The sequence below is a fragment of the Plecotus auritus genome, assembly GCF_963455305.1.
Source record: "Plecotus auritus genome assembly, chromosome: 4".
Classification (NCBI taxonomy): domain Eukaryota; kingdom Metazoa; phylum Chordata; class Mammalia; order Chiroptera; family Vespertilionidae; genus Plecotus; species Plecotus auritus.
This window is the reverse complement of record NC_137775.1, coordinates 96982012-96997395: the sequence shown is the minus strand read 5'-3', so window position 1 is coordinate 96997395 and position 15384 is coordinate 96982012. Positions and strand designations below refer to the sequence as shown.

Below are 15384 nucleotides of genomic sequence, written 5' to 3'. Positions count from 1 at the left end.
CACTCATTCATTCATTCCACAAATGTTCATCAGACACCGTCGGTGTGGGCCAGCCACTGAGCTCGGTGCTTCACAGCCTTATCATATTTAGCCTCAAGATAATCCTTTGTCACTTTTTACAGAGGAGGAAGCTGGGGGTCAGGGGCACTAAGTAACCTGCCCAGGTCACCGGCTGACACTGCAGAGCAGAACTTCCACGTGTCCAACTGATGTCAAGCCTAGGCCCCCTCCGGCACCCCTCCGCCTCCGGAGAGCACATTACAGCTCACACGGCGCTTCCCTGCCTGCCCTGGACTCGGGGCAGCTGGGCAGGAAGGGCTGGGCGCGGGGCCACCTGGGACAGAAGTGCCCCCTGAAGGGCTGAAACACGGCCAGCACGGAGGGGCCCGGGAATGAGGGCTCTTTCATGCCCCTCATATCGCCACCTGAGAGGGAGAAAGAAGCTTGGCCGGGGCTCCCAAGGCCTAGAAGCCCAAGGAGTCCCAGAGCCCCCCAAGAAGTCTAGGCTCAGACCTGGCACGGCAGGGTGGCTGCCTTACTGACCACTTACTAGTGCAGAGCTAATAAGGACATCATTCTTCGTATGTTATTGCTGTATGTTACTCACTGAGTCCTCATCACTGTACGGAGCAGTTCCTCTGCTCTCCTTCTACTGATGAAGAAACAGGCTTTTCGGGCTGTCAAATGCCCAAGGCCACACAGGACTTACCCCCAGGCGGCTGGCTTCAGGAATTGCCCCCTCATCCCTGGAGATCCTGCTCCCTAAGCCCATCCCCAGCAGGCCCTGCCTCTCCCCAGGAGGAGGCTCCACTCCCGCCCCCTGCAGGGCGGAGGCGGCCTGGTCATGCCTCCCGGGAGCTCTGCCACACGGCCCCAGAAAAGGAGGCAGCCCAGGGCCCGGGGCTCCTTCCAGCACCAAGTGGATAAACTGTGGGGCCCCATGGAAAGAGACATTGTGGGGTCCTTTGTTCAAGAAGTATTAAGAGATTTCAAGACAGTGACAACAGCATGAGACCAAGCGCAGGCCCCGTGTGCCTGCACAGGCCACACGGCCCTGGCTCCTCCCCTCGGAGACACCCAGCGGTGGCATCAGAGACGGGGAGAGAAGACCAGCCCCTGCTGAGGAGAGCGGGGACAGTCCCACAGGGAACCAGGGTTCTGCGTTCTAGGTGGTCCCAGCAGTCCCTCCAGCTCTCTAAGCCTCAGTTTCCTCATCTGTAAAGTGACGTGCTCAACAGGATGCCCACCACTGTCCCTTCAAGCCGGAAGGTGCAGTGTCAGTGCTGATGCCGATGTTGTGGGGAGCGCGCTGGGACGAGCAGCAGCGGAGAGGGTGGCAGCTGGGAGGGCGGCAGCTGGGAGGGCCAGCACTCAGGGGAACAGCCTGGGACCCCAGGCTCCTCCAGCCTCCCCAGGCCACAGCTCTGTGTGTCTAGACGCAACCCACCCATCTGGAGGTCACCTGTGCGACACCTGAACGCACATCGGCGAACCACACACGCCGACCCGCTCTGTCACATAAATACGTATATTTGAAACAACTGCAACTGATGCCACAAAATCCAGGGGCAAGTGCTCTTATTTTTGCTTTAGGAGAACCCTCGGGGCCTGCCAGCTCAGGAAGGGGAGTATTTGAGAAAAATGAATGCAGAACTTAGTACCAGGCTCCCAGGACCATTCAGTGCTCCCCTGGGAGGCCACTGGCCCAGCCGGCACCTGACAGAGAGAGAGAACAGTACAACGGCACCAAGGCCTCCTGCTTGGAACCCCAGCTCTGCACCTACCAGCTGAGCAGCTCGGGGCCAGCACCTCAGCCTAAGTCTTGATGTTCCCCTCTGAGCAGTGGCACCCGAAAGCCCCTGTGGGCCTGTGGAGAATAAAGGAGAGGGCACATGCCAGGGCAAGAGCACCCTGCCTAGCACAGAGCGCCTCTAGGAGTGGAGCCAGCCCCTGAGTGCCACCTTCCACCGGCTGAGCCACAGGAAGCTGCCCATGTTCCGCTGTCCTTCACCTGGAAATGGCCACGTGGTACAGCTCTACCTCTTATGTGCCGGGCACTACTTTTACGTCTATTAGCTCATCCCATCCTCTCAACAACCCATGAGGTAGGTGTAGTTATTATTCCCATTTCTTTTCTTTTTTTCTTTTTCAATCCTCATCCAAGGATATTTTTCCATTGGTTTTTAGAGAGAGTGGAAGAGAGAGGGAAAGACAGAGAGAAATATCAACATGAGAGAAACACATCAATTGGTTGCCTCCTGCACGAGCCCCGACCAGGGCCTGGCCAGGAAGGAGCCTGCAACCGAGGTACGTGCCCTTGACCAGAATCGAACCTGGGATCCTTAGGTCTGAAGGCCGATGCCCTATCCACTGAGCCAAACCCACTAGGACGATTCCCATTTCAAAGGTGGGGGAACTGAGGCAGTAAGCCACACCGAGAGGGAGAAGAGAAGCTGGGATTGGAACAAGACAGTCTGGCTCCAGAGATTAATAACAGATTCCAGATGATGGACCCGATTCACCAAGATACATTTAATTATGTTCTGTAGCCTCAGTTTGAAAAGTCAGAGAAGTGTGAAATCCATTTTAGAAAGGCCTCCTCCGTGCAGAATAGTTAAAATTAAAAAAAAAAAAAAAAAAAAAAAAAAAAAAAAGACTGGCTCTGAGACTCGGCTAACTGGAAAAATCCACAGTGAGCCGCACCTCATCATTTCCCGCTGACGGCAAATCCAAGCGGCGTTGCCGGGGGCTTATTTTGTAGCCCAACCTGGTCTGCCCGCCCCAACCCAATCTTGGCCCGGAACAGTGGTTACATTCGCCAAAAGCCCACTATGCCCATCTGTATTGTTGCGCTATTGTCAAATCCATGGGGATACGGCAGCCTCTCTGAGATTTCTAGGCTGGAACCAAGGCAAGCTTCCCCCTAACAGGTGCGCACCCACAGGGAGTCCTCGAGGCTAGCACCCGGTTCGTTGTCTGGGGACTGTGCTTTCGAAGGCGGCTCTGACTTATGTCAACAGTCATATGAACAAGGCCTCAACTACTCCCCTTATGAGGGTGAGTGAACAGATCGACCCTTGATATACGTGTGAGCCCGGGAGGAGGCTGGGAAGGGGCAGTAAGGAGGCCTGGGCAGCAGGGTTAGGAGCAGGAAGCCTGGCTGAGGACCACAGTCCCGCTGCAAGAGCCTCGCCCTCGCCCTCACCCTCGCCCTTGCCCTCGCCCTGCGCGAGGGCCTCTCAGCACAGGAAATGCTGCTCCCAAAGCAGAAGCCTCCTTGCAGTCGACTGTGGAGAAGATAAAGCCACTCCTGCAATACATAATTTCCTGCAATTTCTGCCTTTTCACCCTATCTTTTTAAAAACCATATTAAGTTCTTCTTAAACAGCAGGATTGCCTCAATTTGCATCTTTCTGCATGTTAATGAAGCTGCTGGAGAGAGCAGAGCAAACAGCCTTTCTCTCCTGGGTGGCCTGGCCTACTCTAGCAGTTAGCCCTCCCTGAGCCAGAAGAGGGCTGTGGAGGGCAGAGGTCAGCACATGGGCCCAAAGCTGGGAGAGGGGAGAACAGAAGGCTGCTCTGGCCCAGGTCTTGCTGGCAGCCCTTAGGGCCAGAACAGGAATGAGGCCAGTGCAAAATTTAATTTAGGGTACCCAAAATCTCAGTAATCAAAACAAGATTTTAATGTGATAGATTAAAAAGTAAAATTCAATGCAGAGACCAATGATAAATAAAATATCAAACATTTAAATAAAGCCACTTTACAAGTGAAGAAACCGAGGCACAGAAAGCTCAAGTAACTTGCCCAGCATCACACAGCTGGTGAGCAATGACATTCTGTCTGGGTCCGGAGCCCAGGTTCCTAACCATTTGGCCCTACTGCTCACACACTACCCTGAGAAGCACTTCTAAATAGATGGCAGACCATGGTGACATTTGTCTTCTCTTTAGAATTTGATGGGTTTCCCTAAAATTAGTTCATTGTCTTTTTTAGTAAGAAGAAAAGAAGACATCGATAATGTTTAAAAATGATACCTGAACGAACATTAGCCACCACTCTGAAATTCGGGACTCCCGCAGGAGGAAGTACAACCGGATTTGGGGCTGCTTTGGGAGGGCTGCTGCGTTCCCAGAGGGCCCCAGAGCCCCAACCTGCCAGGGTAAGGCTGCAGAAGCAGGACAGCAGGTGCAGGGACATCAGCGAAGACCCCATACACCAGTCATTCGAACACAGACGGTGGGTGACGTTGGCCAAGGAGCCTGGCCTGTCTTACGTATTGACTGTAATAACCACACTGAGGTTAGGCTGGCTTCTCTCCACCATCTTAACAACCGACTTTTCAAACAATTCAATCCGTTTCTCATCTGTTGATTAGATCATCCAGAGGCTGAAAACCTAGATTGACCATCTTCCTTCCCACTCATTGAGCTGTGTGCTGGGACATGAACTGAAATCCATCAATTAAAGTTCAAGAGAGAAAAGATTCGGCTATGAGGATGTTCGCTGCAGTATTAATTATATTGTTGCCCATAAGAGAATAGTCAGTGAATTATGACCCATCCGTAGAGTAGAGGGATAATATGCAGCTAGCAAATGCATGTTCTCCAAGAATATCTAATGACGGGACAATCTGGACACCATATTCTACTGACAAATCAAAGAAAACTGGATTCTACATTCTACTAATTATAAGGGAAAAGCCATATACGTGAACACCCAGAAGAAGCCTGGAGGCAATCGTCAAATGTCAGCCCTGATTATCTCTGGGTGATTTTCTCTTCTTTGTATCTTCCAACTTGTCCATATGAACATGTTATTTTTTTAGCTTCAGGGAAAATGTGTTTGGTTTGGTTTTCTTTCTTTCTTTCTTTCTTTCTTTCTTTCTTTCTTTCTTTCTTTCTTTAAAACTAGAGAAATGATTTCTAAGACAAAAAAAAAATCACAAACGAACTTTTAAAAGGGTGATGGTTGAATGCTGGTCACTCACCATGCAGAACACATAGCTGTGCTAGCCCAACCCACACGTTCCCTAAACATCAACCTGCAGACTCCGGAGGCTCGGGAAACCTGCCCCATGTCCCTGACTTCATCTTCCTCTTTCTTATCTTTCTCCCTTCCTCCCAGGGCTCTTCCCACCAGGAGACACTGGCTCCCTGAGGTCTATCTTGAGAACAATGAGAGTTCTGACTTCTTCAGGATTCAGGGCTGCTAGGCTCCCCTGTGGCAGGTCCCGCACAATCTCCCACCCACACCCTCGCCTCTCTGACGGGGCCTCTCCCTGCCCCAGGGTCTTAGCACAAGCTGTTATTTTTGCCTGGACCCACCCATCTTCCCCTAGGTGGCTGTGAGGGCTCCTTCCCGCTCCTGTATGTTGGCATTACATAGTACTGTCCATGAACTTTCCTTCCGAATTGTACAGAGTGCTACTATAAATATCTGTGATAAAAAGAGGCCACGGGTCTGGCAGGGTTGAGGACTGCTGCTGTACTGTGATGGCTGGTTGGCATTTCTGTCTCTCACGCTAAATTGGAAACTCTGGGAGGGCGAGGATGGAGCCCAAGCATATCTGCTGAAATGGAATGAGTGAGTACATGAGCGGGTCTGAGAGGTGAGTCACACTTGCCCGTGTGTGCAGGACCTGACTGGGAGGCAGCGAGGACACGCTCACTGGCCTGGAACTAAGATCTGGGTGCCCCACAGGCCTACGGGGAGCTCAGGGTCCCGGAAGGTGAGAGCAAGGAGCTGCCTGCTCCCTGGGCCTCAGCACCTCTGCCTCTCTGCAGAGGCCCACCACTCACCAGTCTGCTAAAGGCTAGTGGCCCCACAAAGACCATAAAGCCCGTAGCTGTTCATGGACCATGGAGGCCCATGGCTTCACTGTGGGGGAGGGGAAGACTCCCGAGTATTCTGGGTAGAATCCTTCGATCTTAGGCAGGCCACTTCAACCTCTCTGTGTCTGTAAACTAGGGTCAGCACACCTGTCCAGACTGTGGGGGAATCAAATAGACTGTAAACGGAGAGCCCTGGTCTTCTTGTGAGGACGATGCAATCTTGGTCCGTTACACGGAATAATTCTGGCTTTACTGCTGAGCATAATTAAACGGTGATTCAGGAGCTTAAGCTCATCATTGTCAACACCAAGTACCACTGACTATTTTAAAAATCAAATGCTGATTGTTGGAACTGTCTTGGTATTTTGATTATAGATGAGCAAGGATTTTCCGCAACCTACCGAAGTGTGCTGGTAAGCATGCTGGTCACCCTGGAGTCCACTCTAATCCTTTGCGGGGCCCGGCCGCCCACGCATCCCTGGGAGAAGGAGGGTTTGTCTGCCTCGGCAGAATGTATTCACTGGAGCAGGAAGCTCTGCTCTGGTGGGAACCCATCTCTCCACTCCACCCTCTTCCTTTGATCCTCCCACAGAATCGGGAGCTGGAACAGCGGAGGCAAAGCCGCTCAGATGTAATTATTTTAATTCAGCCAGATGCTGGGAATTAGTCTCTTTTCCTCGCAAGTATTCTAGGGAAAGACAGAACTCAGCCAAAGATGGCCCAAAGAAAGGAGCTGACGGTTCCAGGGAGGGAGGCCCCTGTGCTGGAACAGCTTAAATCCAGGAAACTGCTGCCATCCCTGGATGCAGCCGGGAGGGGGAGGGGCGGAGGGGGGTGTCTAATAGGTATTTCATTCAGACTGTTCACCAATCCCAGAAAACTAGACCAAATAACAGCACCCAGCATTTTCTAGAGCTTTAGAATTTCTTTAGAAAGCACTTTCACTTTTATGACCTTATTGAATTATAAACTAGGCAGGACGTCTCTGGCTGAGCTAAACGCTTGGTGCAAACTGAGGGGAGGCCGCAAGGAATCCAGTCTTTCCCAGGCACCCTGTAGAAGCCAGGTAGGCACAGTCCATCTCTAACCTCCCAGCAGCCCTCTGAGCCCCGGCATACAGGTGGGAAACTGAGGCTCAGGGAGCTTGACCAGAAGCTGTCCTCCATGTCAGCTGGCTTCCCTCCACACACAGGTGTGGTTTCATCCTCACCTGCTGCTGTGCTTCCTGCTCATTCAGTCACAGGTTGTGATAGGTCATTGTGAGCACCTACTGTGTGCCCAGCCCTCTGCTGGTGGAGACATGGGGGAGGTTGAGGCCTCTGTCAAGTTCCTCCAGACCCACTGAGGGACGCAGACCAGTAGAGAGACCAGAGCCAGCAGTGGCATGTGAGTAGATGTGGTTCTTACTATAGTGCCCCTGTTATCCACTGTACCTCATTCTCCAACTGGGAGCAGTTTGGGACCCCACAGCCTAGAGGTTAAAGACCCAGCTCTAGAACCAGACTGCTTGCGTTCAGTCTACTCAGTAGCCGTGTGACCTTGGGCAGGTCACAAGTTCTCTGCAAAATGAGGACCATAATACATCAGACATTATAATATACTAGAGGCCCAGTGCATGAAAATTCATGCACTGGAGTGGGGGGTCCCTCAGCCTGGCCTGCCCCCTCATAGTCCAGGAGCCCTCAGGGGCAGGAGGTGATCAGAGGAAGGTGACACCTCATCACACCTCTGCTGCTGCCACTGCTGGCAGTGCAAGCCTCGAACAGCCCTGGTTACCTGAGCCTCGGGTGGCCCTGGGCAGCTGAGTAGCTGCCATCTAAGGCTTGCCTGCACCTCGGGCCAGCCCTGGGTGGCTGGGGGGCTGAGGGGTCTGGGGGACTCTGGAGGCAGGTGGGCCCAGCCTTGCCGCGTACCTGCCGCCCTGGGGGGGCTAAGGGGACTGGGCACTGCCATCTTGTGGCTGTGGGCGCCGCCATCTTTGCGATAGTTTGAGGGTCAATTAGCATATTCCCTCTTTATTAGATAGGATCATACTACACATTACATTACATATTATAACACATCAGATAAACAAGTAGATACATGTAACGATTTAGCACAGTGAGTGGTTCAGAAAATGTTGGCTAACAATTTACACTTCCATACCAGGAGTTCTCAAAGTATGGACCAGGACATTCCCCCACCCCCCACCCCGGGAAGGGGGTCCATGAGGCAGAAACTATGTTTATAATAATGCTGATAAGACGTGGAATTTTCTAGAAGTCACCCGACGGAGGTGTCACAACACCTGACTGCAGAGCAGTCCTCGCATTGAGCGGACTAAAGAGATGTGCAGAAATTAAAACAGGGCCACTCTTCTCACTAGATGACTTTTGTTTTGGAAATACAGTTATTTTTCAAACAAGATGTTATTTATGTTAACCAGTAGCGGGGTAAACTATCGCTATTCTTAAATACATGAACTCATAATTTAAATTTTTTCTAATCTTAAATAAATATTGGGAGCCAACAGACACCACTTTGCATGGAGGTCAGGAAACTTGTCTCTCCGCATCGTTCCAGGCCCCTAACCTGAGCTGGACCTGCCCACGGGGGGCTAGCTCCACAGGTTACCCCAGGCTTGGTCTTGTGCTCATGCACTTGCTGCCTCCACCTTTCCTCCTGGGACCCAAGTTCCTACCCAGGGCTCCTAATTACCCTAAAGGCATGCCATCTGGGTGGTTTGGGGCAGTGAGCCCGGGTTGTAGAGTCAGGCTCACCTGGATATGAACCCTGACTCTACCACCTCTTGTCCTTCATCGGGTGACTTAGCCTTTCTGAGCCTCCATTTCCTCGCCCATAAAATGGGAACAGCAGTAGTATCTGAAACGAGGACTATTTCAGGAGTAGAGATAACGTGTGTAAAATACCCATCACTTGGCAAATAAGTACTGTTTTATCATTGTCATCAGCCATCGGGTCCCGAGCCCCTTCGGCTGTGTCCACCTACTGCTTCTCACAGCCGCACAGAACAAAAACAAGGCTGCCTGGGACTGAGACTCTGCTTCCCAGCGCATGCACGCACGCGCACACACACAGACACACATTCACACACACATGTACACACGCATGCACACCCCCACACAAGCACACTCTCTCACACATACACCCCTACCACATGCCCTCGCTCTCTCATCCCATGCAGGGTGTCCCTGCTCTAGAGCTAAAAGTGAAAAATGACAATAAATGCCAAGCGCCCAGGCTCCGAGACTGAAAGGCCCCCCTGCTGCAGGGTTGGCGCCAAGGCAGTCCTGGCTCAGGACAGCGAGTGGTGCCGTGACGGGGAGTGGGAGGAGGCCTGGCAGGAGCCAGGGGGCAGGGCTCTGCTGCTGACGGCCTCCGTGAGGTAAACAAGGAAAGGCGTTCACCTTCCAGCTCGGTGTTAGGGAATTCTGGGAGAGGTACGACTGAGGAGCCCTGTCTTGCTGTTCCCTCCCAGAACCACAGGGTCCCGGGGCCACAGGGAGGCCAGCCTCCCCTCCATACCACCCACCCCATCCACCACCAGGGCCTGCCCTGCAGTCCCTCTGCCACTCACCCGACAGTTGCTGAGCTCCTCGGCAGACAGGATGATGGTGCCGCATTTCTTCCCTGGGACACCGCTGGAAGAGAAGGTGAAAGGATGGAGAGCCAGACAAAGACAGAAACCAAAGCCTGAACACGCCCTGAAACAGCCCTCCTCATCCTCCCACCCCCCAGCAGATCTGCCAGAGCCCCCCCGCTCCCCCAGAAGACAGAGTCTCCGGAAACACGGTGCAGGGTGGCCTAGGGCACTGCTTCCTGGGCCAGGCCCAGGCCTGGAGCTGCCGCCCCTGCTCCCACCAGGAAAGGTAGCGTCTGCACGGCAAGTCCTAGAATCAGAAAAGCATCCAGACTCACCCGGAGGCTTCCAGGCCAGTGGTTCTCAAACTTTCCATCCAGAGACCACTTCTGTGGGCAAAAGACCTTGTGGGCAGCCATCCCACCTTGCACGCAGCTGCCCCAGAATCCCAGAACATTCCAGCTCTGAGCCGCTCTGATTCATCTCAGGAGAGCAGCAACAGGGAGTGATGCAGAAGGGCTGGCATACCCTTGCGGGAGCGTGCCCAGCCTTTCTCCCATGACTACCTCCCCTGGACCAACTTGGCTGGGATCTCTCTCTCCCAGAGAGATCCTCAGGGAGGTCGACCCACCCAGGGAATCTCATCCAGGAGAGCAAGTTCCCAGGGAACTTGACCAGCACCGCCTCCTCATATTCAGGAGGGACCTCTCCCACCAGCACCAGTCGATCCCACTCCAATGTTTGGGACTAACAGGAGTCCCAGTGCGGCCAGGGGCCCTTGGGAGGTAGAAGAAAATGTCACATTGCCCAGCAGCTGCATGACTTCGGGCTCATGACTGTACCTCTCTGAGCCTCAGTTTCCTTACCCTTAAAATGGGTATGATTATAGCATGTTTCACTAGAGAATATGCACACACAGGCCTGGCACAGAGAAGGACCTCAAGGAGCATCATTTCCCTCCCTGCCCCTCTTTCCTTTACATCCGTGGTTCTCAAAGTGTGTTCCACAGTCAGCATGCTGGTGGCTCCACACTTCAGGCCAGCCTCAGGGCCACCAGCATGCTGACTGTAGAACACACTTTGAGAACCACGGATGTAAAGGAAAGAGGGGCAGGGAGGGAAATGATGCTCCTTGAGGTCCTTCTCTGTGCCAGGCCTGTGTGCGCATATTCACTAGTAAAATGAATGGAGCTCTTCCTCGCACCAATTCTCAGAGGGAGGGGCCTTCACACAGAGGAGGCAGGGGAGGCAGGGGAGTGGGTCTGATCAGCCGGCCTAGATCTCTCTATATCAGGAGAGCAGGGGCCACTTCTGGAGGTTCCCCTGCCGCAGGCAGGTGGCAGTGCCTGCCAGCTTGTCCCCTTAGAGAGGGCAGCTGAACTGGGTGCCCCCTGTCTGGCCCTTTCTGGTAGTAGAGATAGGATTTGTGGACCAGGTGATAAAACCCTCACACCAGCCTCCTCACCCAGCGCCTCTCCATCTGTCCCTCTCTGCCTCTGAGCCCCTCTTCTAGTTCCCATCTTTCCTTCCCCTCTCCAGCCCTGCTCCACCTGCTCGGCCTTCCTTTCTGTCTCTCCTCCCCCCGCTTCCCTCTGGTCTTTCTCACACACACCCTCCCACCCTCTCCATTTCTCTCTCTGACTCCGGCTCTCTTTCTAATTGCTGCTTCTCTACTCCCATGTCAATCAGCATCCACACCCTCCTGGGCTGTGAGCCCCCCTGGGTCCCCTGGAGGCCCCTCTCCCACATCCAGCTGGTCTGGTGGCCAATCAGCTGCTGGGACCCCAGCCCCTGGGAGCCCTCCGCAAGCTCTGCTCACTCAGCCTGGTGCTCATCTTCCGGAAGCACCTCCAGGCTGGACCCCAAGCCCAGCTCCCTCCCCTGCCCCCGTGGGGTAAGGACCCTCCCTCCTACCAGGAGAGGGGAGGAGTGGGGAGGGTCTGCGTGAGGCCAGCCAAAAGCAGAGGCCAGAGAGGAGGCTGGAGGCTGGCCGCTGCAGCTGGTGAGCAAACGCAGAAAGTGAGGATTCGCTGAAGTTACTGAGAGGAGCCTGAGATCCAGCAGTGGGAGCCGTGGAGGGAGAGGAGAGAGGGGATGGGAGAAGGGAGGCAGAGGGGGACAGAGGAGGGTGTGTGGTGAAAGGAAACCAGGCCAGAGAGAGGAAGGGAAGAGAAAGTGACTCCTGTTAACAGCCCCTACATCTAGGCCCCAAGTTGCTCACAGAAGTCCCATGAGCCACTGGGGCTCCAGCCTGGATGGGGGCAGGGCCAGCTGCAGAGTGGCCCAACGTGTCTGAGTCCCTGAGGAGGGACCGGGCCCTCTGTCCCTGGTCAGGCTGAATACACGGTGGTGGGAGTGGGACAGGGCCAGGACTTGGAGGACCCTCTGCAGAGCTGGCGGAAGGTCTGAGGACTCCAGCCAGAGATGTCTGGGGACCTACCCGCTGGACACAGCTGGCATGGGTTTGCCCGTCCTGGAGTTCAGGCTGAATGCTGCTATCCTGTGCAGAGAGGAAGAGAGAGCGGGTCATGGGCCAAGCTCCCTGTCCTGAGAGGCCAGAGCACTTGGCATCTGGATTCTTGGAGACAGGTTTCTGTCCTGGATCAATCATCAAGGTAGAACCAAAAGGCACAGGTCTTCTTCCCAAACCTTGTTGTAAAGTCCTGGGTAACACTACCTCAGGGGTTCTCAAAGTGGGGTTCCGTGCCGGCAGCATCAGCATTGCCTGGGAATGTGCTGGAAATGCAGATGCTCAGGCCTCGCCGGCCCTGTGGGGTGGAACCCCGCCGTCTGTGTTTACCAAGCCCTCAGGGGGTGCAAGGCCTCTGCAGCCTGGGAACCACTGCGCACCTCTCTGAGCCTAGGGCACAGGCCGCCATGCGAGCGGGGAGTGTGAGGGACCCCACGGGGTCACAGAAGCAAAGCCGTCTGGCCCAGAACAGAGGCCTGGTGGTCGGGAGCTGCCCACAGGCCGGGCCAAGACAACCACTGCCCTTGGGCACTGGACCCTTCGGCGGACAGAAGAGGTCCCCTCCTCCAGCAGCACCAGCCATCTCTCAGCCCCCACGGTTCAGATCTGCTTCCCCTGAAGGCACAGCTCCCAGCCCCCTCCTACCCAGGTCTTCCTCAGTCCCCTCACGGTGCGCCCTTCACCTGAGGTGGACCAGGTGACAGCAGATAGAAACCTGACCAAGTGACTCATGGGCTTTTGACCCAGGCCGTTGGGAGCTGAGAGGGGCAGACACACACTCACTCCTGAGTTCCCACATTCTATAAGCTTCAGAGCCCCCTAACCTGGGTTTGCTCCCTGTTTTCAATAAATGATAGCCATTATCATTATTTTCTGTGAGCCCAGAGGAGGTGACCTTTTGGGGGACAGGGAGGCATTTCTGGGAGTCCTGAAGTTACCACACAGCTACTGGGGAGTCAGAGACAAGGGCCTTGGAGAGACCCCCACACACATACACACACTCATAATAACAGGTTCTGCAATTATTGGTCATGTGAGGGGACCACAGCCAGTGTGGACTTGGCAGAGGCAAGTTGGGGGCTGATGCCCGCCCAGCCTGACCCCCCTTTCCTGCCCACCCTGCCCATGACCTGGGTGCTTCTACCAGTTTTCAGGCCTCTCTTGCCTGGGCTCTGCTCCTGGGGTTTCCTGAGAAATGGGGACAAGAGGGATCACCCCCATCACCTGGCCACCCTCAGACTGCACCGTGAGAAGCCTTGGGACTCCATCCCAGAGCCTGCTCAGAATAATGGCTTCCCCCTGCAAGCACTTAAAACCCTTTAATGCAGGCCATCGGGGCAGCATGAGATGGGGAGGGCCTCACTGGGCCCAGCTCCGGCCCCCGCCAAGGGTGAACAATCTGAGGAACGTGCGATGTGAGTAGAACCCTCCATTCAAACATACCCCAGCTCTCCCCTTCCTAGCTGTGTGGCCTTGGACAAGTTACTCCCCCTCTCTGGGCTTTGGTTTCTTCCCCTCTACAAGGGAATAGCATCTCAGGGCCATCCTAGCAATATGGGGCTCTAATAACCAGCTGGGGTCCCTCCAAGGGAACTGGCTAAAAGCCCTGCAAGGGGCAGGCCCATGGGGCCTCTTACTCCTCGCCCCTCCTCGCAGCCTGCCCTCAGCAGGGCTGGGCAGGAAGTTGGCCCGTCACTGAAGAAGGAACCCAAACAGGCCAATTCTCCTCTACACTTACGTGAGGGGCTTCTCCAGGCGGCTCCCGGGGGACCCCACAATCTCTCCGAGGGTGCAGAAGGCCTGGCCCAGGAAATCCTGCACATCCGGGGTACAGAAAAGACCAGTGTCGCCCACCCTGCTCACAGCCATCCAGCAACCGCCCCCGCCCCCCCCCGCCCCGCCCCCGCCCCGCCAGAAGTGCGATGGCTCTGAAACGACAGGGCCCGCATCAGACACACACTCTGTCACAGGGAAGCAGGGCTGGCTCAGACTTGGCATTTAAGAGACTTGCAGAATCGCTGGGCAGTGACAGGTGAGACTCACGTGTTTGGATAAGTCTGGGCTCTTTGAGTCAACGTCGTATCTGCAGAAAACACAGAGGTGGTGAAGGGGTCCTGCCCAACCCAGTCCTGGTCAGGACCCCTGCACCCAAAACATGGGCTCTGATCCCAGGAAAGCTTGGACGGGGGAGAGGCCAATGGGGTCCTCCCTGTCACCTGGGGAGAAAGGGGCTGCCAGAGCTGGAGCTAGACTAGTCCCCAAGATCTCTCCTCACCCCCTACCCCCTCCCGCCGCCAGGTTAGGTGGCTGCTCAGTGCCTCCCACTTAACTGAGAACAATGGGGGTGCTTTGTCCCCTCTCCCACCTCCCTTCCTCTCCCGATAAGGCTGGACTCCAACTAATAGTCACTTTTATTCCAGGCCAACCTGGGCTTCTTCTAACACCACTGCCCCCTTCCCTGGAAAGGGGACCCCCTGCCCAACCATAGGTCCTGCAGCCCCACCTCCCATCACCACTTCCTCCCCAGCTCCATCCTCAGCACCAGCGTCCACTTACAGGTCGAAACGGAGGTTCTGCTTCTCCTCGAAGAAGTAATCCACAATGAATTTGCGCACAAAGTCGGGGTTGAGAGTGTTGTCGATGACTTCGGTGCGTCCAAACTGCAAGAGGAGATGGGGCGTGGACCCCGGGTCCAGGCTGGCAGCGCAGGGAGCCCTGGGTTTGGAGCCTCGGACCTGGCCCTGTGCCTGCCCTGTGACCACCCTCCTTCCCTGACTGATTCCGGTTAGGTGTGCCCTCATTTGATGCCCCCATGTAAATGCAAGGGCAGAGACAGGACTGTGGGATCAGATCCCACCTCCTGGCATCCACGGCCTTGCATAATCCCTCCCCTTGAATGAGGGCTGGACCGCGTGGCTCACTTCTAATGAACAGACTAGCGTACAAGTCACTTCCGAGATTATGTTATAAAGGGCTATGACTTTCATCTTGGACAGCCTCTCTTCTCTCCAGCTGGCTCACCTTGAGGAAGGCAGCTGCCGTGGTGTGAGCTGCCCTATGGAGAGGCCCATGTGATAAGGAACTAAGGACAGCCAACCCACCCCTAAGAATCGGAATCCTACCAACAACCACTGACAACTTAGAAGTGGGCCCTGCCCCAGCTGAACCTTGTGATGACTGAGGCTCTGGCCAACACCCCCAACTATGGCCTGGTGAGGTAGAGGATCCCACAAAGCGGCCCCCAGACTCATGACCCTATTGTTGCAGTGGCTAACCCATGGGCTAGTTTGTTACGCAGCAGTAGATAACTAATACACAGACTTGACTTTCTTGGTATCCCCTGCAGCATATACGCTAGAATTTTTCACACATTAGACCAGCCATGGGCAAACTACGGCCTGCGGGCCAGATCCGGCCCGTTCGGCTGTTCTATCCGGCCCACGGAGCCGAAAGAGCAGAGGGTTCTCTTGCTCTCCCCTCCGCTCCTTCACCAGCAGCAGTGT

General features: G+C 54.9%; 1 protein-coding gene across 2 annotated transcripts in view; it reads right to left on the bottom strand.

Moving 5' to 3' along the window:
- The window catches only part of CPNE5 (copine 5), an 88076-nt gene that overhangs the window by 36206 nt on the left and 36486 nt on the right, over nt 1-15384 (bottom strand). The window contains exons 4-9 of one of the 2 annotated variants that reach the window (XM_080663774.1): nt 14438-14541; nt 13925-13964; nt 13620-13696; nt 11852-11911; nt 9751-9801; nt 9410-9473 (exon numbers count right to left, since the gene is read on the bottom strand). In XM_080663774.1, the coding sequence (XP_080519900.1) occupies nt 9410-9473; nt 9751-9801; nt 11852-11911; nt 13620-13696; nt 13925-13964; nt 14438-14541 (396 nt within the window). The remainder of the gene's footprint in view (nt 1-9409; nt 9474-9750; nt 9802-11851; nt 11912-13619; nt 13697-13924; nt 13965-14437; nt 14542-15384) is intronic. The other variant, XM_080663775.1, reaches the window with a different exon arrangement.